Source organism: Cryptomeria japonica, chromosome 2, assembly GCF_030272615.1.
Source record: "Cryptomeria japonica chromosome 2, Sugi_1.0, whole genome shotgun sequence".
Taxonomy (NCBI): Eukaryota; Viridiplantae; Streptophyta; class Pinopsida; order Cupressales; family Cupressaceae; genus Cryptomeria; species Cryptomeria japonica.
In genome coordinates, this window is record NC_081406.1 from 183,827,793 (window position 1) to 183,850,845 (window position 23,053).

The 23,053-nt window shown below is 36.7% G+C and overlaps 1 protein-coding gene across 1 annotated transcript in view; it reads left to right on the forward strand.

The window, feature by feature from the left end:
* LOC131053677 (protein APEM9) overlaps nucleotides 1–22,917 on the forward strand; it is an 84,402-nt gene extending 61,485 nt beyond the window's left edge. Inside the window, exons 5-6 of the mRNA XM_057988283.2 lie at nucleotides 20,935–21,308; nucleotides 22,328–22,917. Of these exons, the coding sequence (XP_057844266.1) occupies nucleotides 20,935–21,308; nucleotides 22,328–22,457 (504 nt within the window). The 3' untranslated portion in view covers nucleotides 22,458–22,917. The remainder of the gene's footprint in view (nucleotides 1–20,934; nucleotides 21,309–22,327) is intronic.
* The last annotated feature ends 136 nt before the right edge of the window (nucleotides 22,918–23,053 follow it).

The following is a 23,053-nucleotide window of genomic DNA, read 5'->3' on the forward strand; positions in this document are numbered from 1 at the left end:
ATTTCTTTTTATCTCGTTTTTAAATAATTAATCTTTCTTTTTCTCAAAGGAATACCAACATTGAAATAAAATATTAGTTTTTACTTTATTTTGTCTTATCTTCCTTTAAATAATCTATAATCTTTTTTAGTAAATAAATAAAACAAAGACTACTAGCTTGTCGATATGGAGATAAAGGGTAAGTAATAACAATAATCATGCTACTAAAATTAGTAATATATTGAAATATTACATTCATTAATCATATTGATATACATGTCTATATGTGCATATGCAAACACCTACACCTATATGTATACTCAGATGTAGGAACCCATAACATTTAAATCTTAAACACATGCAACCGACCTGTCTACATGAGTTTAAGTGAGTGTGATGAATGATCCCATCATGAGAAGTTACCTCCTCTGGCTAGAGCCTTTCCCTGTTGATACTCTCTCTCTCCAATGTAAGAGAATGTAAATAGTCTCTAGCGCACTTATGAAAAAATAATATATAATCAATCATCACCATTATACTTCAAAGACACTTAACATCTTCAATTGTCTTCTGAAATCGCTTGTGATTAATACAATAATCCATTGATTAAGTTAGGATAATTAAATGGGATGTGACAATATAGCTGCAAATGTTCCTTTAAAGGCTTTACATACAGTAAACACAAGCAGGTGTTTTCCTCTTAACAGCTGATGTCACTGCTTAAGATCCACTCATTTATGGGTTTTCTTAATGGGTAAATTTGCTGGAAAGACTAGCTCTTAAAATGTTTACCATTACAGCACTAAAATGGCTGACACAAGCAGCATGCTGTACAGAAATTGGAATCAGATAATTTTGAGGAGAAGAATAGAAGGGAAGCTATAAAAACAAAAACTAAATAAAAATATTATCAAATATGGCATCTGCAAAGAGTGCATAAAAGCTATAGCTTTCAACTAAGGCCAAGGAGACTCAAAATAGCAGTAAGGGCCCTGTGTTTGGCCAAAAGATCAGTCTTCCGACTGCTAATATAAAGGCTCCAGAAGATCTAATTTGGCATCATATTGGGATGGGCAAGCCTGATTTTGTAAACTTAAGTATGAGGAAACCTATTTTTCAGCCTATGAAATTGATGAGAATCACTTCTGGAAATTATATGTAAAATTTAAATATCACAGTAATTGTAAATATAACTCCTTCCACATGGCTCAATACATTGGAGCTTTATCAACTGCAGGTATGTTAGACTAATTGAGATGTCTTTGGGTTCCTAGTTCTTGTGCACCCTGCATTTACTTTGTCTTAACCAACCAAATCTCACCTGATTCTTGTAAATTTGTTTAGCCTACCTGATGAAGAGAATACAACATCAATTTTGGTGGCTATCTCTTGCTTCTCTACTATTTATTTCCTTTCTAGTTTTCTACTTTCTATATCTAATTTGAGATCAGGGCCTAGTTTGTCTATATTTCTTGTTTAGATTCTGGAATCCAACTTTTTTGTCCTTCCATCTTAGACTCTGAAATTGTGTCTTTGTGTCTTTGCTTCCTTTTATGGCTCAAATTTTCACTTTATCTCATCCTTCAATCTTCAATCGTCCATCTTCCATCTTCCTTTGTGATTTTCTGTGCTGTTTCAGGGGTGACTAGAGCTAAGCTGGGGCAAGCCACAAAACTTTTTCAGATATTGAGCCACTTCTGATCTGCATGCAACATAGATTTGCAAAGAGATCATTATCTGTAGATCTGGACTTCAACAAATCTCTACCTTTAGTTGAGGAAAACAAATCCGAACATAGTTCAGTACTCTTGAGTCTTGAGTCCAATGAGAAATCTACAAATATTTGTCATTGGTTTAACACTTGTAGCCTTTACATTCTGCATGCAAATATCAGCCTCCATTTCAAGCTTGTGGTCTAAGTCAGATTGTGTAAGTTTGCAGCTCTGAATGGATGTGGAATTAAGCCCCCATTTTGGGCAAATGATATTCTCTCCAATGAACTCCTAGCCTGGAACATATGGTACATTGAAGCAGCTTTAAATGTCTTACGATTATTGTAGGTTTAATTCATCACCACGACCTGCATCTTTCATTACTGTATTGAGATTGAGAAATAAGTAATTTAAAAACAAACGTGTAAAGGACTTTAAAGATAATGGAAATTAGAAAAATCTTTTTAAAGTTTCTCTTGCACATCTCTGCTAGGTTGATGAGAGTTTGCCATGTGACTAGAAAGATTTGTGCCTAGCAGAAGTATAGTTTTCTAGGTAGTTATCTTTTTGTAGTGGATTTTTCTTTATGATTTCTGTGCAGCTACAGATTGCCACTTAGGATTTATTTTATTTGTAGGGCTAATTTTTTAAATGAAAGGAAATCTCTCTTTTATCTCTAAATAATATTTATATATATTTTAATTAAGTCTATTGAAAAACTCAATGCAAAAAAAAGATTCCCGTTTCTTGGAATTGTGTATTGCTTGAGGTCTTTGTTATGTTCTTATCTTCTCACTATAAGAGTAAATGAAAATACTCTCAAGGATATCTTTGTTGTGTTATTACCATAATAGACAACAATTGTCTCATTGTGTTCTCATCTCTAAGATTTAGAGTTGTTTGCCATCTCATTCTTAGGAGTTGAAGCTCAAGTGACAAAAAGGAGTTCCAAACCCAGGCCGATCTTTTCCATCTCAGAAGAAGAGCATTTCTTTTTCTTATGGAAATTTCTCTAAGCCTTCCAGCTCATACTAAAGAATGGAAGTTCTTTACTGAGTGTCTCTACCAAGGGTTTGCCTTATCTGACATCGGTTAGTCGAGATATAGTTTTTATCATAAACACAGCAGACATCCTACAGAGGGATGTTGTGCACTAAAATAAAGGACAAGGTTCTTCTAATCAAATAAAAGTCACATCATTGGATATTGAGTGATTCAGGAATTGAATTCCAGGGTTTCTAGGCCTCATCTGAACCTCATCCTCATGGACACTCATTATATTGCTAATAACAGAAAAGCTTTGTCCACTCATAACTGTTAAATCAAAGACAAATTGGTCAAGCTTATCCTTATAATTACAGTCATATGAATATGATCCCGGAATTGATGAATGATCTTCAGTTGCCAACTACAATGAACACCAGAGTTACTGAATTTGGGGTTCAGTCTGAATTTTTTGGACCAGATGTATTTATCCAGTTTAGTTTGGATTTTCATTTTTCATTTGCTATAGAAAAATTTCCAACTTTTTGAAATTAATGGATTTTCCAGTTTTTGTGACCTCACAAATGAATTTAATTGTTTGAACCTGATATCATTGTTTTTTGGGGTTGGAAGTGTTGTGAGAGTTTGTTGCTGTGTGTGAGTGGATATTTCACTCTTGTTTAGTGGAGCATATTCTTCCTCTTCATTGTAATAATTACCTATCGTGGATGTTGCTTTCTCATGTTTGGGATGAAGTGCTTAAAGTCTATCTAGTGTAAAGCCGCTAGTCTACAGATTGTTCGGGCATGCATTTTTTTGATTGTGGTAAGATTTTAAATTTGAAGAAAGAAGTAGAAGTGCCAGTTATTAAAAGGAGAATGGAACACCATTCCAGTGCAACAGTAAATGCTGATGGTATTCAAGGAAGTGGTTGAAACCAGGGAGCATTGGTGCTTGTAACAAGGCATTTGGGTCATGATCTGTGTTGAAAGGCTATCAAATTTCCAGATATGTAAAGTGCAAATTCATTTGAAGGGTTTGGCAATGCATTTCACAAAATCTTGGAGTGCATGTCCACCGACCAACATAGTACTTGTGTAGCAATTATTTGAGTAGTGATTGGTATGTATTTTGCTTGATTTAGGAAATTTTCAATAGTTAAAGTTGAAAGATAGAATGATGAAGGGGTAAGATTGCATTATACAAAAGCATATCAAGATATATTGTGTAGAATATTTAATGAAGCTAAGATGAAACATTATCTTTGTATAAATGTATAAATAAGGATATTTGGAGCATTAAGGGTGTAATAGCAATTATAAGGACATTTTGTATACATTGATCACATTGTAAGGATGCATTATCGGTGGATAATGACATCCATGGAGAGTTTCCATTGAAGGGGATCGAATATGAAATAGGTGAACCTCTGCAGCAAAAGTTGAAAGCAACGACTAAATCAAGTGAACTATCGATGCAACTTCAGAATAAAGTTCCTATGTCAAGACTAAAGGGGGATGTTAGGAATTAGTGCATGACATAGATTAATATTTGTGTGAGATAATTAAATAATAGGTTATTGTAGTTGGCATAAGTTTTGTACAGTCCATGTTGTATTTGCAAGAATGCTTTTGGAATGATACAAAAAATACACTTAGTTTATTCCAAAAGTATTCTTGAAAATAAATCAACAAGTTAATGTTGTTATTTATTAAATAGGAGTATGTAATTAATTTTGTGCTAGTTGTCAAGTGGTTTAGGTAGTTGGAAAGTTGAAAGGATTTATAAAGCCATTGAAATGTAATAATTATGTGTTGAATATGACCAATTGATTAAGGTGTTTGAGCCTTTGGCTCTCTCATTTTCAATGGTTGATAGGTTTGCCATTACACCAAATTGTAGGTATTGGTAAACTTCCAAACCCAAGTTCATGGCCTTGAGTGGGTGCTTTGTCCTACATTCCTAGAGTGGTAGTTCATCCATTAGATTGATTCCTAGAGGTGTGGTGGTTAGTCCAAGACCCATCCCAATTGGGGAATCGAACTTGGTTTGAGGCTCTAATACCACTAAAAGGACATTTCATAGGATCGACAATGAAGGAAGAAGAATGGACTCATAAATGTGTGGCTATATAATATGATATTCCTTCATCATCACAATGTACAACAATGTACAAATATATATCACTAGAAAATAACTCCCAAAGCCTCCTAAGAGTAACTAATCACCCAATCATTTGATATCAAATTGGTTGTAAATAAATCAAACTTAGGAGACATAATGATAGGGGATATAAGAGGAATAAGAAAAAAACCAAAATGTAAGTGTAAATACTAAATACCTATCATGGGTATGTTTGACTATTTTTTTTAGAGGGTTGGGTATGTTTTGGGTGCATTCATACAAATCATATAAAATCATAAATATATATGTATTTTAGCCTTTTTTTGGTTTACGTTAGGGATATATATACATCCCATGAGAGTCCACTTTAAGAATTAGATGCAAAGTATATTAAAATCAGTAAACTGATTTTTATCCAGTATGTAGTCAAACATCAGCTACTCCACTACATGTCTATTCATTTGTTGTGTGTAATGTCCCCTTCCTAACCAATTCAATTTGGTGGACAGTTAGCCTATTAAGTGGGTTCCCATAGGCTAATGTGTTAGGTTTAGGGAACTCTGGAGACAATTTATCTAGTAGGATGGTAGTATCAAATGTTTAGTTGTGCTCCGACAATTATTATGAACATAATGCCCTTTTCTGGAGTGATTTTGTGTGAGTTCTCCAATACTTATTATTTTTAGTAAGTCGGTTTTGGGAACCCACTGAGATAGCTGGCAGGGTTACCATTTTTATATATGTCGATGGGAGGAGTAGATATCAATATTTTGATATTTAATATAGTCTTATGATTGTTAAATTAAATAACGATGAATTATTATTTTATAAAGTTAAATTAAAGTTTTAACTTTATTGTTTTATAAATATTTTAACTAAACAACTATATGACATCAATATTGAAGTATAGTGTTAATTTTTAGTAAAGGAGCCTTTTGGAGACATGGATGCCGCTTTGGAGGGATAAGTGATTTTATTATTTTAATTAAATATTTAAAAAAGGCAAAAGAGGAAGGGGTCGAACCTTTTGGAGAGGCTATAAAAGAAAGCTTTGGAGTTCATTTTGCTCATGCTGGATTTGATATTTGATATTGTTCTTGTTCTTGGAGGAGACTATTCTTCTTAGGGTTTGTGAGGATGAAATCCCTTATAGACAACATTCTCCACATTGTTGAAAGACACAATCTGGAGGATATCTAGGTGATTTCACACAAAGATTACAGTTGAGCTTCAATGGTGATTTTATATCTTCTTCTTCAGTTCTCAGAACTTTAGATTGTTAGAGACTTTTCTTGGTGGCTGATTGGTTTTCAAAGTTTATTGCATGTCTTTGGGTTTGATTTTTGCTAGCCGTACCTTCTAAGGCTAGCCGCACCAATCAAGGAAGAATGTGTTTTCTGGAAGAGGAGGGCACTAGGGTTTGAAGCTGGTTTGATAAATTTTTGGGAGGCGTTTCGAGTGTTCTCAGTCATTTCTATCCAATGCGCAACCCTGGGAGGGTTTCTTGAAGGTTGGTGTCCATTTCTACAGTGCTAGTTTGCACATTTTGTGAACAACTAAGTCATTTCATTGCTGCATTTTGTGGGTATGTCTGAAATACATATGTAATGCTCTTTTATGAACTGGGTTGCTCATACTTCGGAGAAATAGAGAAATATTGTATATTCAGATTAGAAATTGAGTGTGGAATTTTGAGATTTGTTACTTTCTGTATATTGTCAATTTTCTGAGTTATTTTTCTGCAAGCATTCCTATTATCTGCACTTTATTTATCGTTCAAAAACAATTGCAAACATGTTGATGTGTTTTTTATGCACATGCAAACACAGAATAAAATACCTAAAGGTACCTTATCCTCTCTTGAACAAAGTTCCCGACTGCTAAAGATCTTGCCGAAGGATCAGTCGGAGTAACTCCAAGGTTCTGTTATGTAGGATCTCTACTCGTGGATAAGCTCTTTGTGGTATGATGTGATTTTGCTGGAATCACAAGGGGACTTACACTTGATGACTGAACGTCTGATTCGCTTTGAATATTACTGGAACACAGGATTTCACTAGTCTAGATTTTGAAAAAAAAGGAAAAGGATGAGGGCGAGGAAAGGATCTAATTCTGACACTAAGAATGTAGGAGCAATGAATAACCTTTGATGAAATTCTAACTAAGTCTTGTTTTGACATCCCAGGACCATCTCCACAAGGTTAGTGCGATCTTCGGAGGAAAACTTTATGATGTTCAGATCATCGCTACAGGCATAGACACCATCAAGTTGATGCATATCAGTGAAGAAGCGACATTTGAAGTTAAGCTTAAACTGAATGATTCCAGTTGACTACACAAGGCAAGAATGCAATCAACAAACTATTAGTAGTATGGATATACGAATTTCACCATCAATCAAACACATTTCTTCCACTCATCTAATAACATGAAATCAAATATGAGAAGTATAGAGACCATGCAAATTGTTGAATCGACCCATAAATTTCACCATTTCTTCAATGAAGTTTTACAAGTCTTTTACAACATCTTGGCAACAATCTTTGCCTTCTCTTTCTATTCTACTTTAATAGCTATTCTATCAACTGACTATTCACTATTTCGAACTATTCACCTTCTAACTACTGACTAACTATTAGCCTTTACAAATGAGGAGCCAGGGCTTATATAGCGCTCTCAATACAATTCAATGGCTCAGATCATTTGAGATCAATGGCCAAGATTTTACAATGAAAACCTTAATTAGGGTTTGTTACAACCAACTCAATTCTGGCCAATGAAATAATTGCATTATTTGGACACATGTCTTCTTTGGAATATTCGACCAATGGATAACTGGGGTAGGTACATCGAAGTTTGTGCCATCCCCAATAAGTCAGGTACATTGAATCTGGACACGCTGAGGTGGACCAATCCGGCTGGAGGAGTGATGACTGGGATGCCACCTTGTCTGACACTTGCAACTTGGTATATATTCAATTTGATGATGTTGAGAACCTAACTTTAGTTAACTCTTCTGAAACTTTCTGCTTCTTCAACGAACCCTTGCTTTGACCTCCTTTGTCTTTGATGTGCAGGATGGATGGTGTACCTTTCCTTGAAATGTTGGACTGGAAGAGGTCGTCCTTGATGATGCTGGACCGGAGAAGGTCGTCTTTGATGATGCTGGACTGGAGAAGGTTGTCTTTGATGATGCTGGACTGGAGAAGGTCGTCCTTGTCTTGGCTTGGTCTTCTTTTAACTGCAAGACAAACCAAAAGATGATTAAGGACACATAATAAATTCATTTCAACATAACATTTTCTACCTTAAATTATCAACAAGAAGATGTTAAAATGAAGCTTGCTCAATATTCTCCCCAGGGACAGGCCCTATAAGAATTTCGCCCTGGACCCTTTGGAAGGGTCAGGAGCGAATTTTGCATTCCTGGCTCAAATTGTTCTCACTTTGTAACCGTACTTGCTTAGATACATGCCCAAGGACGCCCTCATTCTCAACCAACACCAATCTTGATGCAAATTTGGGGCAAAAGAGGGGTTTTTGAGAATTTCGCTTTGGACCCTTTGGAAGGGTCAGTAGTGAAATTCATTCCTAGCTTGTCTTCTCTCACTCAATTCCACTCTTCTCACTTTGTCTCCCCTTGATTCCCTCATTTGGATCCATCCCTCAATTTTGACCACATTTGCTTGATCCCCAGAAGGCCTGAAAGGGAAAATTCGCTCAAAATCAAGGCCAAGGACAAGACCTATCTAAGATTTTGCCCTGGACCCTTTGGAAGGGTCAGAAGCGAAATCCTTGTCCTAGCCTAAAATTCACATTCTTGGTGGTCAAAAATCATTCAAGGGCAATCCTAAGAGTTTTCCTCACCTTGGTCTAGGCATGGCTTGGCACAAATTTGAGAGGAATAGGTGGATTTTAGGATTTTCGCTCTGGACCCTTTGGAAGGGTCAGGAGCTATTTTCCTTTTCTAGCCCAAAATCATCATTCTTTCAATCCCAATCTTCTTTGCAAGGTGAAATTTCATCTCTTTTTCGCCTAAGGAACAAGGTTTTAAGCCCTAGCAAGGTTGAAAATATAGGTTTGCAAGGAATTTCGCCCTGGACCCTTTGGAAGGGTCAGGAGCGAAATTTCCTTTCTTGGCCAAAACCCTCATTCTCCAACGCTTTCAAACATCCCCAAGGATTTCAATATGCCCATTCTCTCTTTCAACATGCCTTGGACATCAAAACTGGGTCAAACAAGGAACCCTTTGGAAGGGTCAGGAGTGAAAATCTCATTCTAGGCTTGATATTTCATCTTTTATTGCTTTCCATCATTTCTCAAGGCAAGAATATGTCTATCCCTCCCCCATCATGCCTTGGACACTAAGAACTTGGCCTAACAAGGAAGACAATGAGGTCTATGAAGATTTTTGCTCTGGACCCTTTGGAAGGGCCAGGAGCGAAAACTATGTTTTGAGCTTGATTTTTCATTTCTCCAACTCCAAACCACCTCAAGAGGAAAAGACATGCTATCTCACTTCCATCCACGCCATAAAAAACCAAGGACTTGACCACCTCCAAGGAAAAATAGGTGTTTCTAGGAATTTCGCTCTGGACCCTTTGGAAGGGTCAGGAGCGAAATTCACTATTTGGCTCAATATCCTTCACTTTTCAATGCTTTCAAACATTTCCAATTGCAAAAGATGTCCATCCTTCCTTTCAAGATGCCTTGCAAATCCAAAATTTGGCCAATCTAGGGAGGAAATGAGCCTTAGGAGGATTTTCGCTTTGGACCCTTTGGAAGGGTCAGGAGTGAAAATCTTAGTTTAGGCTTGATCACTCACTTTTCAAACTTCAAACCACCTCAAGAAGCAAACTTAGATCATTTTCCACCTAAGGAACAAGGATTGATGCCCAAATCAAGTAGCAAATGAGGTTTATAGTGAATTTCGCTCTGGACCCTTTGGAAGGGTCAGGAGCGAAAATCACTCTTAGGCTAAAATCTTGATCTTCAAAATCATCCAACTCCCTCTCAAGGCAAGAACATACCAATTCATCCCCCATCATGTCAACGCCTAGCCAAAACAAGGAAGGAAACAAGAGATATAAGGATTTTCGCTCTGGACCCTTTGGAAGGGTCAGGAGCGAAAATCATGTTTTGAGCTTGATTCTTGACCTTTTCAACTCCAATCCTCTTTGGGAGGCAAACATAGATCCTTCCTCTTGCATTTCCACCGAGATCTTGACTTTAGCCAAGGGAAAAATGAGTGTTTTTAAGAATTTCGCTCTGGACCCTTTGGAAGGGTCAGGAGCAAAATTCATCTTTTGGGCTAGAATCCTTCATCTTTACTCACTCCCTAAGGCTAGAACATTCAAAAATACCTCCAAACGTGCCTTAGAAACTAGGAAATTAGTCTTGACAAGTGAGAATTTGAGGTTTATAAGGATTTTCGCTCTGGACCCTTTGGAAGGGTCAGGAGCGTAATTCCTAATCTTGGCCAAAATCCTTCACATTTTCACATCTCATCACCTCAAAACTAGAACGTTGGTCTAAACAAGGGAGAAAATGAGGTTTTCAAGAATTTCGCTCTGGAACCTCTGGAAGGGTTAGGAGCGAAATTCGCTTTGGACCCTTTGGAAGGGTCAGGAGCGAAATTTGACATTTTGGTCTCTCCGTTAGGATCATTTTATGGAATATAACATTTAAGTATAAGAAAGAATACTTTAAGTTATATTCCATATATGCTATCAGGATGTTTGAGAGTGGTTTCGGACCTCCAGGAGTTATATTGCAAAATCTAGTTTTTGGAGGATTCTTCAGTTTTCCAGACTTAGTCAAATTTTAGGATCAGGACATTCCAGACTTAGCCAAATTTCAGGGCATTTGAAGATCAGAATGACATTCCAGACTTCATCACTCACCAACTCGACCTAACTAAGACCTTCAAGAATGATACTCACTCACCAAGCAAGACACAATTAGCAACAAGATCAAAACTAGGCCCTAAGGAAGACTTTCAAAGAAACCCTAATCCTGGGGCCCCAAAGACTCAACCTAGCTCAAGCAGAGCCTGCTATCCTAGTGATCCCCTTGGCGACACTCGAAAAGCAAAGGCTAACAGACAAAACTCTAAAACTTAGAAAGCAAAACCCCACAAAGCGAAAAAAGTAGGGGTCCCCATTTGCAATGGGGCGATGTGTGAATACGTCACAACAAAACACAAACCAAAAATAAAAAAAACTCAAGGCAAACCAGGGCAGCATATTACAGTGGTATCCGAGCAGTGTATCCTGCCATCTTGGAGGGTACAATATGGTAGAGCAGTGATGTCAGGTTGGGAACAATCACCTTTTCCACTACATCATCGCAGGAACAGGCCTGCCCCAATTTTGTTTCTAGAAAAACAAAGGGAAGTAGAGAGCCAAAGCACAAAAAATATGGGTGATAGGAATGTAGGAGATCCAGGAGGAGAGATTTCTGAATTTGTTGGATGCCTTAGTCAGAGGGAAACAAGCTATAGAGTAGAGAGCACAACAACAAAATCAGCGGTCAAAACGTTCAACTGAATTAATGGCTCAACAAATGGGAGTGAATATTGGTGCCAACAATGCTACTGATTAAAATGAATATTGGTGCCAACAAATGGGAGTGAATATTGGTGCCAACAATTTTGAATCACTGGTAATCTTGGCAGTCAAAATGATTTTGGGCCAGGGTCATTTGGACAAAAACGAATATCCAAGGGATAATTCTCATATTTCCTCAAGATTTGTGGCATCGTTGCTTGACAATCATGTCTCGAAGGCAGAGGTGAAGGCAATGGCCTCTCATTTGTTTGAAGAAGTATTGGTTAGTTTGGAAATAATTCTGAAATATGCCCTTCATGAAATTGGTTTGCCACAGCTTGGGGATTTGGCTCTTCTCTTAGAGTCGGGAGAAACTATCAGTTTCTATCCTTTCCTTCTTAACCTTAAAGCCCCTGCTCTCATGAAGCGTAGGGCCGTTGCAGCAATGGCAATCAAGTACCTCAAATGGAAGTTCCAGTCAGATGACCCTGAAAATCAAGACAAGGAGGAGGAATTTAGATACTTTTCCATCATAAATGGCTTCCTCAAAATAAAAGAAGAGCACGACTCTCCGCCTTCAACTGGAGATGAACAAGATGAACCACAAGGGATCCATGGTTGAGGTTGGCTTGGTACTCGAGGAAGAGGAAGGGGTTGGTCACGAGGTCATGGACGTGGTCTGAGAAGAGGTCAGCTTTGCTCCGTTCCTGGCTCTCTTGCCTAGGGATGGAGTCGGAGAAATGAAGTTAAAATTTTTTAAATTTTCTATACTGTTTTGATATACTCGTTTTAGTTCTTAATATGATTGTATGAAATAATGTGAAGTTGTCAAGACAGTAGACTTGCTAGAAAGTTTTGGTTCAATGATTCTAAGGATTGCTTCTAGGTTGAACATATACTTTTGAATTATCTAATGTTAAGAAATACTGTTAATTCCAGATTGAAATTCTGCTATTTCTTTTGTAATTTTGTTAATTTTCTATATAATATCAAATCTCTGGCTATGCCGTTTATTGACCGAAAAAACAATGCTACTGATCCAATTAATGTCAATAATGTTAATATGGGAGGCAACAATGGATCCAATAATGGAGAGAACTCAGTTCATGGTGGAAAGTCAAATCGGCAAACAAGAACCATCCATTTGAGGCCTCTTATGCCTACCTTTCCACCGAGGGCATGAGCATAGGTTCATAAGGAGCCTTAGATAATGGATTTGCAAGATTAATTCAGATGTGATTGGAATGGTGGAGGTCCTAAGTTCTAGGTTGGTATTTCATTGAGGGACTATATTGATGTCAGGATGAAGTATAGACCCCACAATGGTGGTAGAATGCATAATTATGATTTGCAGAAGAAAGTGGGGAAGTTAACTCTTTCTTATTACATCGGCACAAGAAAGACTATGTCTTGAGCGTGGGTTCAAAAGGTAGATACCTATTTTCAGCTCAACCCTATGGTAGAGGAAGAGGCCATTTAAGTATGTGGCAATACGTCTTGATGGTATTGCACATGCGTGGTGGCATATGAGATGATCACCATGAGACTTGATCAGATCACCTCCTATGTTGAGTTCATGGAGAGATTAATAGAGAGGTTTGACAAGAAAGACCCTGAGTTACATTTTAAAGAATTGCCTTACAAAATTCTGTTGGTCGAGTTCCAAATATGTCCCAATGAAAGAATGTATCAGATAAATTTTCTTTCTGTGCAGAATTTGGCCAGGCTTTATATCAAAATTTAAGGAATTCTCCAACAGACTCGAGCCAACAAAAGGAGTTGCATGAGTGTTATTGGGTAACTTTAGATCAAAGTTCCCAGACTCGGACTCGGCTCTGGCTCGGCAAGGCTGACTCGACTCGTGACTCGGCTCGGACTCGGCAATGACTCGGCAAAATAAGAAAACCCTTGAAATTTAGAGATTTTTAATGATTTAAAACTTGTTTCATACACCCATTATTGAATTAAGCTTAAAGACATTATAACATCATCAAATAGAAGCTAATTTGATCACTCACATAAACATACATCCATCACATGTGTAGAAATGTAAATTGTAGCTGAAGGAATTAGAAAACATAGATATATAGAGTTATAAATGTTGTCCAATGTATATAAAATCCACGACTTCAAATGTTCCCAAACATATATCTAACTGTAAAGTGTAAACAAAAACAAGTCTATGGCTCAGGCTCTGGCTCAGCCTCGTCTATCTGCCTCCTAGAAAGGCGTCTAAGGTAGGTCCTGGATGACTGAGTAGCCATAGTCTCTGCCTGTGATGTGCCAGTTTGAGTAGCCATAGGTGCTGTGCCTGATCGTGCTCTATCCTCCTCCTCTGCCATAGCCACAGCCTCAGCCTCTCTGTCTGCCTAGTCAACCCACTCAAGGTCCTCATCAGTGAAGACTAGATCGGCGGACTCAGTGAGCCAATCGGACTCGGGGTCGACTTCCTCTAGAGTGATCGGAGAGGAGTCAGCGTCCAAAATCTATTTGGTCTTAAGACGAAGGTTGTAATGAACAAAGACTAGATCATTCAACCTCTCCATAGACAATCTATTTCGCCTCTTCGAGTGGATGTGCTCGAACATGCTCCAGTTGTGCTCACATCCAGAAGCGCTGCACGATTGGCTCAATATGTGGATGGCAATTTTTTGAAGGTTTGGGGTTGAAGGCCCAAACATTTGCCACCATCTATCTGAGATAAGGAAAAGAAAAAAACATTAGTCTCATTTCCAACTTTAAAGGTAGATTATAAAATGAAAAATTAAAATGCATGTCATAAACTTTAGAATTTTGTACCTGGCTGCAATTTTGTCTGACCCTCTTTGCAGAATTGGCTGGCAAAGATTGCTCCTACTGTATTATTAAATGCATCCATCTCAAGAAGTGTAGCTGTGGTATCAGTGCCCATCCGTTGTACTACTGAATATAGCCCGCTAAGAACCTCCTCACCCGCTTTGAAATCAGCACGGAAACGAAATGATGGATTGAGGTAATAAGCTGCTACATGGATGGGCCTATGAAGTTGGTTATGCCATTTTCTATCAAATATGTCCCAAATAGGCCTATACTTATCCTCAACTCCAGCATATATAGATCTAATGGCCTCCTTGGCCCTATCCATGCCCTCATATATGTAGCCCATAGCGGGCTTCTCCCCATCAACAACTCGTAGGAGAACTACCAGGGGCTCAGTGACTTGCAAATAATGTTAAAAAAAAATAGTTAACTCACAAGTATGCATGAAAATAAGAAAAATTGCAAAGTTGCACAATGCAAACAAAACAAAAATATGCATATAAATTTATAAAATTACTTGCACGATCTCTGCACAAGGGGTCCAAAAACCTGCCTCATCAAAAATGCAATTTGCTACATCCATCCCTGCAGTGGTCGTAGCATAGGATGAGGAAGTCCACTCCTCACCAACAAAAATGCGCCTCAAAGATGCCTTTGATCTTAACAAGGATTTCAATGTGAGGAAATTTGAGGCAAATCTCGTTATACCAGGACGAGCCAACTCCCTTTCCCCCGTGTATTGCCTCATAATGCTAAGGACCAATGCATGATTGTAAATAAATTTGCATATATTCTTGGCCCTTTCAACACATTCTTTCACCCATCCAAGCTTACCTATATCCTCCAGCATGAGTTCAAGGCAATGGGCCGCACACGGAGAGTAAAAGATTTTTGGGTGCCTCTCCATCAAAAGTTTTCCTACAACAATTTTAAATTAGTTAAAGAATTAGATGTGATAAGTATCAAGAAATTTTACCATTAATATTTAAAAGTTAAAAACTTAAAAGTTTAAAAGTTAAAACTTAAAACTTAAAAATAAACTTTTAAAGTTTACCTGCAGCAACATAACTTGTTGCATTATCCGTCACCACTTGCACCACATTTTCTTCCCCCACCTCATCTATAACTTCCTCAATAGCCTCACATAAGTATGCCGCATTTTTGACATGTGAGGAAGCATCGATGGACTTCAAAAACATGGTGGATCCTGAAAATAAAACAAATTAATTATCAATAAATTAGAATGTAAATTATTCAATTTCAATCACAATGCATATAGAGAAGTAAAATGATCAATCACCTCCGCTGGAAACAAGAAAATTTAGGAGTGTTCTATTCCTCCTATTAGTCCAACCATCTGTCATGATGGTGCAACCCTTGTGGCTCCAAGATTGGCGGTGGTCCTCTAGGTCAACTTTCATATCTTCCACCATTTCCAACAAGAGAGGGCCACTCAACTCAGTATCACTAGGGGCTTTAAACCCCGCCCCACAAATGGTTACTGCATCAATCATGCCTTTCCAATAAGGAGACCTGTCACAAATTGAAATTGATTAAATAAGAAAAGTTCAATTTCAATTTCAATTTTCAACTTCAAACCATAAAATTTTAAATTTTAATTTAAAACAATCAAATAAAAAAGTACTTGGCTGCAATAAATGGAATGTTGCAGAAGTACCAAAACTTGCAAATTGCTTTTCTTCCTGCATCATGGACCTCCTTGTTCCAAGATATGCTCTCAAGCGAGGGCTATGCGCCAGGAGTAGTGCGTGGTACAAAAAAATTGTCTATCTTGGATTTTCGCACTCTAGGACCAAAAGTGTGACTAGTAGGAGCAGAAATAGAAGTACTAGCACTAGCAGAAGCACTAGGACAAAAGGGAGGCATATAAGAACCCTCTCCAACACAACCTATGGATGCAGTAGTGGATGCGGAGCCGGATGCGGATGTGGGTGGAGGGGAACCAATATGACATAACTCCTCTCTTTGTCTTTTTTTTGTTTGCTTATGTATTTCAAAATTTTCTAATTAGACGTAATAGAAACGGACTGCTTCGGGAGGTGCCTCGGTACAAGGCTCAATATCATGACCATGTATGCCAACAATATGATATTTCAATCTATTTATCCCCTCATGGTTAATTTCCTTACAAAAAATACACTTGGTTTGATTTCTTTGTCTACCAGGGAATTCTTCAGTGTATTTCCATGCCTCATCTTTTTGACCATGTTTCCTAGGCTTAGGTTGTGGAGGATTAGGATGAGCCATTAGGAAAAAAAATTGTTTTCAAAACGTGAGGGCTGCTGCAATAAGACAATTTTACAAATCACCATTTGAGCATTGTGTTTGACAAAGTTTTAACTTTTAAATTTAAAATTTTAAACTAATTAAAAAAATCAGCAAAGACTAATTTGTGCATTATGTTTTTTCTTGAAAATTTTCAAATTTCAAAGAAAGAAATTAAGAATTGAGAAAAATCAGCAAACCCTAAATTTTTTTTAGAAAAAATTGTAAATACATGTATACAATTTTTTCAAAAAAAAAATCTAGGGTTTGCTATGCTATTGTTCTATTTATCTCATTGTGATTGAAGTATGCAATATAGATTTGGAAAGTTGAACTTAAAAAAAAAATAACAACAAAACGAAAATCCATAAATATAGAAAAAAAACCAACATAATCAATAAAAATTAACACTTACCTCTTTCAAATTTGTTGAGAAGTGTTTGAAATGAGCTTCTATGGACTCCTTGATGCTCTCAATGCAATTGTAGTGCTGCCCCAATGTGATTTGTGCAAGCTTTTCACCTCTTCCTCTCAGCTGGTTGCAAAACTATGGCTTCCTATTTTTCTCTCTTCCTCTCTTTTTTCCTCTCTTCCACTCATAAAAGTGAATGCCAATCCCTTTTAGGGTTATAAGAAAGGGAAATAGCAAAACAAATAATAAAAATATGTTATGATTTTTTTGTTTTTGCGTCCACACTTTTCAAGCTGCGCCGGCCGGGTCACGACCCTTGGACTTGGCAAGTTAGGGGGTGACTCGCTGACTCGGCGAGTCACACCCTGTGACCCGTTTGGGCCCGGGTCAGGGTCACCGTGACCCGACGGAGGTCACCCGGCCCGCCGACTCGCATGACTCGCCGCGAGTCACGGAACTCTGCTTTAGATGATAAACATTGTCACAAGTAACATCACAGCTTGAAGCCCTTTAGAGATAGTCCATGGAACATATATTATTCTCCAAGAAATCAGCCCCAAAGCTTTTCACTTTGATCCTCTAGAGTATGCCCTTGTTTATGTTTGGATTTGCATCAATCAACATAAGTAAATTGAGCACTTAGTACCAACACAATGACAAGTGGTTCTCCAAGTCATCTTTGTGGAGAAGTTTCCTCATGTCATGTAGAATTTTGTAAAGAATTTTCTCAGTACGGAGGAGACAATTGGAAGCCTTCTTGTAGTGACCCACTTTCTTGTGAATATCACATACATTCTAATTATCTCTTCTTCCACATGGTCTAGGCTGCTGGAGCCTAACCCATTTTATTTAAGTTACAATAACCATATTTATCAAGAGATGGACTAGTTCTGGCATGAGAGATGATGGTTTCAGGTATGCCATTTTCAAAGCAGGTTAAGAGTTGGGTATATATATATATTAGAAAAAATAACCCTACAATGGATGTGTGACTCTAAGGAATATAAAATGCCAAAATGCTTAAATTTTTAAAGAAAACATTTCAATATATTAAAATAGATGTCAATGAAAGCAAAGATTAATTATATTGATATTTGATAATCATCATCATGCTATAAAAACTATCTTTAAACCCTAATTGCTTATAGATGGGAGACAGACTAGGAGAGGAATGCCATTATTTTAAAAAACATGGTATCGAGGTCTTGAGAGATGACTATGTTTCTAAACAATTGAAAAAACTTTAATGCATGTTCACATGTTAAGCTTTATTATTGTTTCTCCTTGTACTATTGCCTCTTTGGGTTTTGATAGGAAAACCTTCTACAAAAAAATCCCTTAAAAACTTGTGTAACAAATACAAAATTATGAGTCTACTAGTGTTTTTTTTTGTTATATTAGTTGTAGTTTTCGTACTCGGACTCAACTTGGATTTGGTGGATCAAATTTCATTTGACTCAACTAAATTTGACAACTTAAATAATACTTCAATTCTAAAAAAAATATTATGCAAAATACAGTTACAAAAGGTATCAAGTGAGTGCATAAAACATTGAGAAAGTGTTTACTATTAGATTTGAATATAATAGAGTACAAAATTGCATCATCCTGCAAATACACCAGCCAGTAGATAACTAATGAATTTATAAGGATTGTCATAGAGAATCATTGTCATAAATTGTATATCCATGTTAGTTACGAATTACAAGAAATCACTATATCCTCTTCCTTGTTCTATTGAAAACTTGGGAAACTTGGATTCCTGACAATTTTCAAATCTGCTATAAACTCCTTCCAAATCAGTCAAGAATGGTCAACTGCTGTCTGGCCTTCAGCTGTGGATATACAAGGTTTGAAAGGCCAAAACCAATGTTTTTCTTATGTTGAATGAGTGATTTTCCAGCATTGACACGTGTAAAACATATACGTGAGTTTTATGCTTGGACTTGCCAAGTGCTCACAGTGAGTGAGAGCATAAAACTTGCTGGGAACTCCGCTCACTGAGTTGTGAGGTTACATGCGAGTTATTCTCTTTTGAAAAAAGCTTGCATGTTGCTGAGTTCTTGGGGAGTTTGTGGACTATGCTTTTAGTTTGTCAACTACATATTGGCACTTTAAGAAAACCTAGTGTACTTTTTATGATATACTTGAGAAACAACAAGTCAGAGCATAAAACTTGCTGGGAACTCTGCTCACTAAGTTCATGTGAGTTGCTCATTTTTGTTAAAAACTTAATTGTTGTTGAGTACTCATCAAGTTTGCAGACTATGCTTGTAGCTTTTGTCAACCACATATCAGCACTTTATGAAAACCTAGTGTAATTTATATGATATACTTGAGAAACCTCTATAAGAAGTCTCCCAATACTCAAAAGATGCTTCCAGGAGACATAGAGATGGAAATAAATTTCATTTGGAGTATCCTAATGTTCAGAGATGCCCCCCTATGGATCACTGAGATGGGGATGTATTTCTGATATAGGAGACGAGTAGCAAGTGTCAGGGTATGAGCCTCCTATTAACTGGGGACAATAATTGAGGTGTTTTTTTTGTGCTCTTTTCTTGGGCACTGTACATTTGCCTGCTCTTATCTATCTTACATTTGTCCTCATCAGTGTAAATCTACCTAATAAAAGAGTACACAGTTTTTGGTATCCATCTGTAGTATACTTTGATATTCATTTCCTTTCTCTTTTAGCTATTTTCAGTTTGCATTCTCATGAGAAAATATCAAAAGAGCCTAAATAAATTAAATCTGGGCACGTTATTATGAAAAAGTTAGGTGAGCTGACCCTTTGGTTTTAAGTTAATTCCAAAAGTGATCTGACCACTTACAAAATAGTGTGTGTTGGTCTCACCACTGAAGAGTTACTATTATTGGCATCATAATAATTCTCTTCAAATTTCTTTTTCCTCTAGTAATTGTAATCTTGGGTGTTGTTGCGTTTCTTGCCCTATTTGGTGGTAGTCCACGTGGTAGATCCTTAAACACATAAATCATATGCTGCACTTTTTCTTGTTGCACTTAATGTTAGTCAAGAAGAATGTACTTCATAGCTAACGACATTGTAATAGATATATTCATACTTTTGAGTTGAAAACTAAGGCAAGCAGTCTTGAACGTGTCACAGTGACTATACAAAGTTAATTTGGCAAAATACGTGTAAACAGAGGATGGAGTTAGTTGTAAGCTGGAATGACTGAAATGACCATATTACCATAATGGACGGAATCAAGTGGTCATGATAGGGTAAGCCAAGCAACTTAAAAGGATGCTATGAAACCATGACATCCAGGGCTAAGGTAACATGTTTTAGAATCTATTTGAACTTGCTCCCTCATTGATAATTGTAATGAGAGGTCAAATGCCCCCCTTCACATAAAAAAGGCGGTAGGATCTAATTTTCTACATACAGTTTAGGGTTTAACATGGTCTACTTATTGAAAAAATGTTCTGCTTGAGTTACAAAATGATGGACTTGGCTTAATACTTCAAGGCTTGGCCTACTAGCCCCAAAGAGGATCTGACTATGTTAGTAGGCACAGACAAAATGGGTTGGACCACTACCCAATATTATCATCGTTATTGGCATCTAACATGGTGCAGAGGGTTTAATCCAGTAATGTTTTTCTTGGCACTTTGAATAAATTTTCCTGATTAATGTTATTCAAAGAGTCACTTCACTAGCACAGCTAGCAGTAAGGCTAACACAAAACATCAGCATGGTTTGTGGTTTGGAAACAGTGCTCCATAATACTAGATAAACATGGTTGATGTTATAGTTTTTCACCTATGCTTATCTACTTCTTGTTTTGAATTAATAGGATAAGCACATTACATGGATATTTTACCAATATGCACTGTGTTATGTTGCAACAGTCTAATTTGAAGGCAATATTTGTAATTTACAAATCTTAAAATGTTCTATAAATGCATAGGCCTCCAAAATGAAAGTCCCTGTTTTCTTTCTTTATAGTAACTTTAGGGGTTTCATGTGTATATTAAGAGGTGCTTGTTATATTTTGTTCTTCAAAATCTTCTTAACCTTTTAGTGTTTTTTGTATTTAAAAATCTCCTGTTAATGTATCAGGATATGGCACTGAAGATAAGGTCAGTTCTAAGTCTCAAGGAAGCAAATTCTGATACAAGCCATAAACAAGAGGCATCTAAAGGAAAAGATCATTTGCTTAACAATGCAGAAACTGGAGTCCTGCATATGGGCAAAGCTTCATCAGAAAGTAACAATCGTTCAAAAAATACTGAAATATGTGGAACGCTCAAGCAGAATAAAGCTGTCTCAAAGATCTCCAGGTTGCTTGAATCACTGTCCTTGTGGTTTCCGACAATTAATCTGAGGCTGGGAAACCTGCACATAGCAATGCCTTGGAGCAATATCATATTTGTTTGTGCTACAATGTTTCTTCTTGTCTATGGATTGAAAAGGAAGCGAGAGTTTGTGAAAAGGTATGAAAATTGGGATTTCTTTTTCAGTATTTACTATTTTGGTTTGAAGGAGAATCATTTGAGATCATTCTCATATGTGAAATGTTTTTCTTCTCTCTATATATACGTCCTTATTTTATGTGACAACATAAAAATTCTCTCCATCCATCCATTTCTCTGTTTATATCTTCACAACATTGCTTGCTTTCTTGGAATGCTATATATGTAGCTGCCTGCTTACATGCACTTTAGGGTTATTAAACTAACATGTAAATGTCTGTATTTTTGCCTCTCTCTCTCTCTCTCTCTCTCTCTCTCTCTCTCTCTCTCTATGAGGTATATATATGTTTGGTCCAACCACATTGGTCTACTTGCTTTTCATCCAACCACATTGGTCTACTTGCTTTTCATCCAACCACATTGGTCTACTTTCTTGCACCTTCAATTTGTTTTTATTTTGCATCTGCTATGCAATTAATAGTTTAATACATTCCACTGTTAATGTGATTATCAAGTTAAAAACTTAAATACGAACTTTTTTTTGTATGATAATTTTCTGAACATACTTCAGATAATATTTATGTCTATGCATGTATATATGGACTCGTGTATCATAGCTTGCTCAAATTTCTCCCTTGGAAAAGAAGTGCATTAAATAATCAGCTAGAGGAATTCTTAGTTCTAATGTTTGGTCCAATAAATAGAGATATTTGATTGAGATAAATGATATTAAAAAAGTACTCAAATGCAATGCAATACAAGCAAATTTGAGAATAATTTTTTATTAATGGCATTCATTTTCCTTGTATAACAGTGTCATCTAACGGGTGTTGTTTTTAATTGTATCTTTATGTATGAGGTGTAGGATGCGTGGCCAAGACATTTCTGCTACACCATCCACAAGTTTAATGTTAATATAAATGCTTCTAAAAAGGCACCTACTTCATTGTATTTAAGTAGTTTTAGATTCAGCACCTGACTAACTGACTAATGTAAATTGAAACTATTTTTGCCTTGATATATTTCTTTTGATCATCCAGAAATTTGAGGAATCGATTAGGAGCTCTTCGTAGGACTTTGATTGACTTTTGGCAACTTGCATTCAATGTACAAGTGAATCCGCTTGCAGCTGTGCAGCCTCTTCCTTCATCAACTCATATGAGCAGGTAGAAACTGTTCGTTTAAGCCAGCCTCTTCTATATAATGGAATGGAACATGCAGATTTCTTGAGTTGCTTCTGGAAGGTTTGTAGAATGTAATGAAGAAAGTACAAGGGATAATGTGAAGATGGCCTTTTTAACAGAACACCCATCTCTCGAAATTGGTCATGTATGGGTTCTTTCACAGCACAATCAAATTATACAGTAGCTGTATCACTTTTTTACTTATTACATACTTCATTGACTTCCATGGAAATAAGCATGCTGATTGTTGTTTCGGAGACCATCTACTGTTCCAGAGGCTGCAAATTAAAATGTAGCATTCAGTTCTTGTAATGCTAAGTTGGCAAATAAATTCTATAAGACATCTTATGGCTTGAGCTTTTATCGTTCAAACATGTTTATTATCCTTATTGGGATAATGTTTAATGTTTATCATTTTTTCAAATAAAATATTGTTATATGCTCGATTCTTCCTTTCTCAAAGTTTCATGCCTATGTCATGGTAGTGCATATTTGTACACTTTTATACGTATCTTTATTCAAATAAAATATTGTATATGCTTGGTTCTTTTTTGTCAGAACTTCTTGCTATTGTCGTGGTAG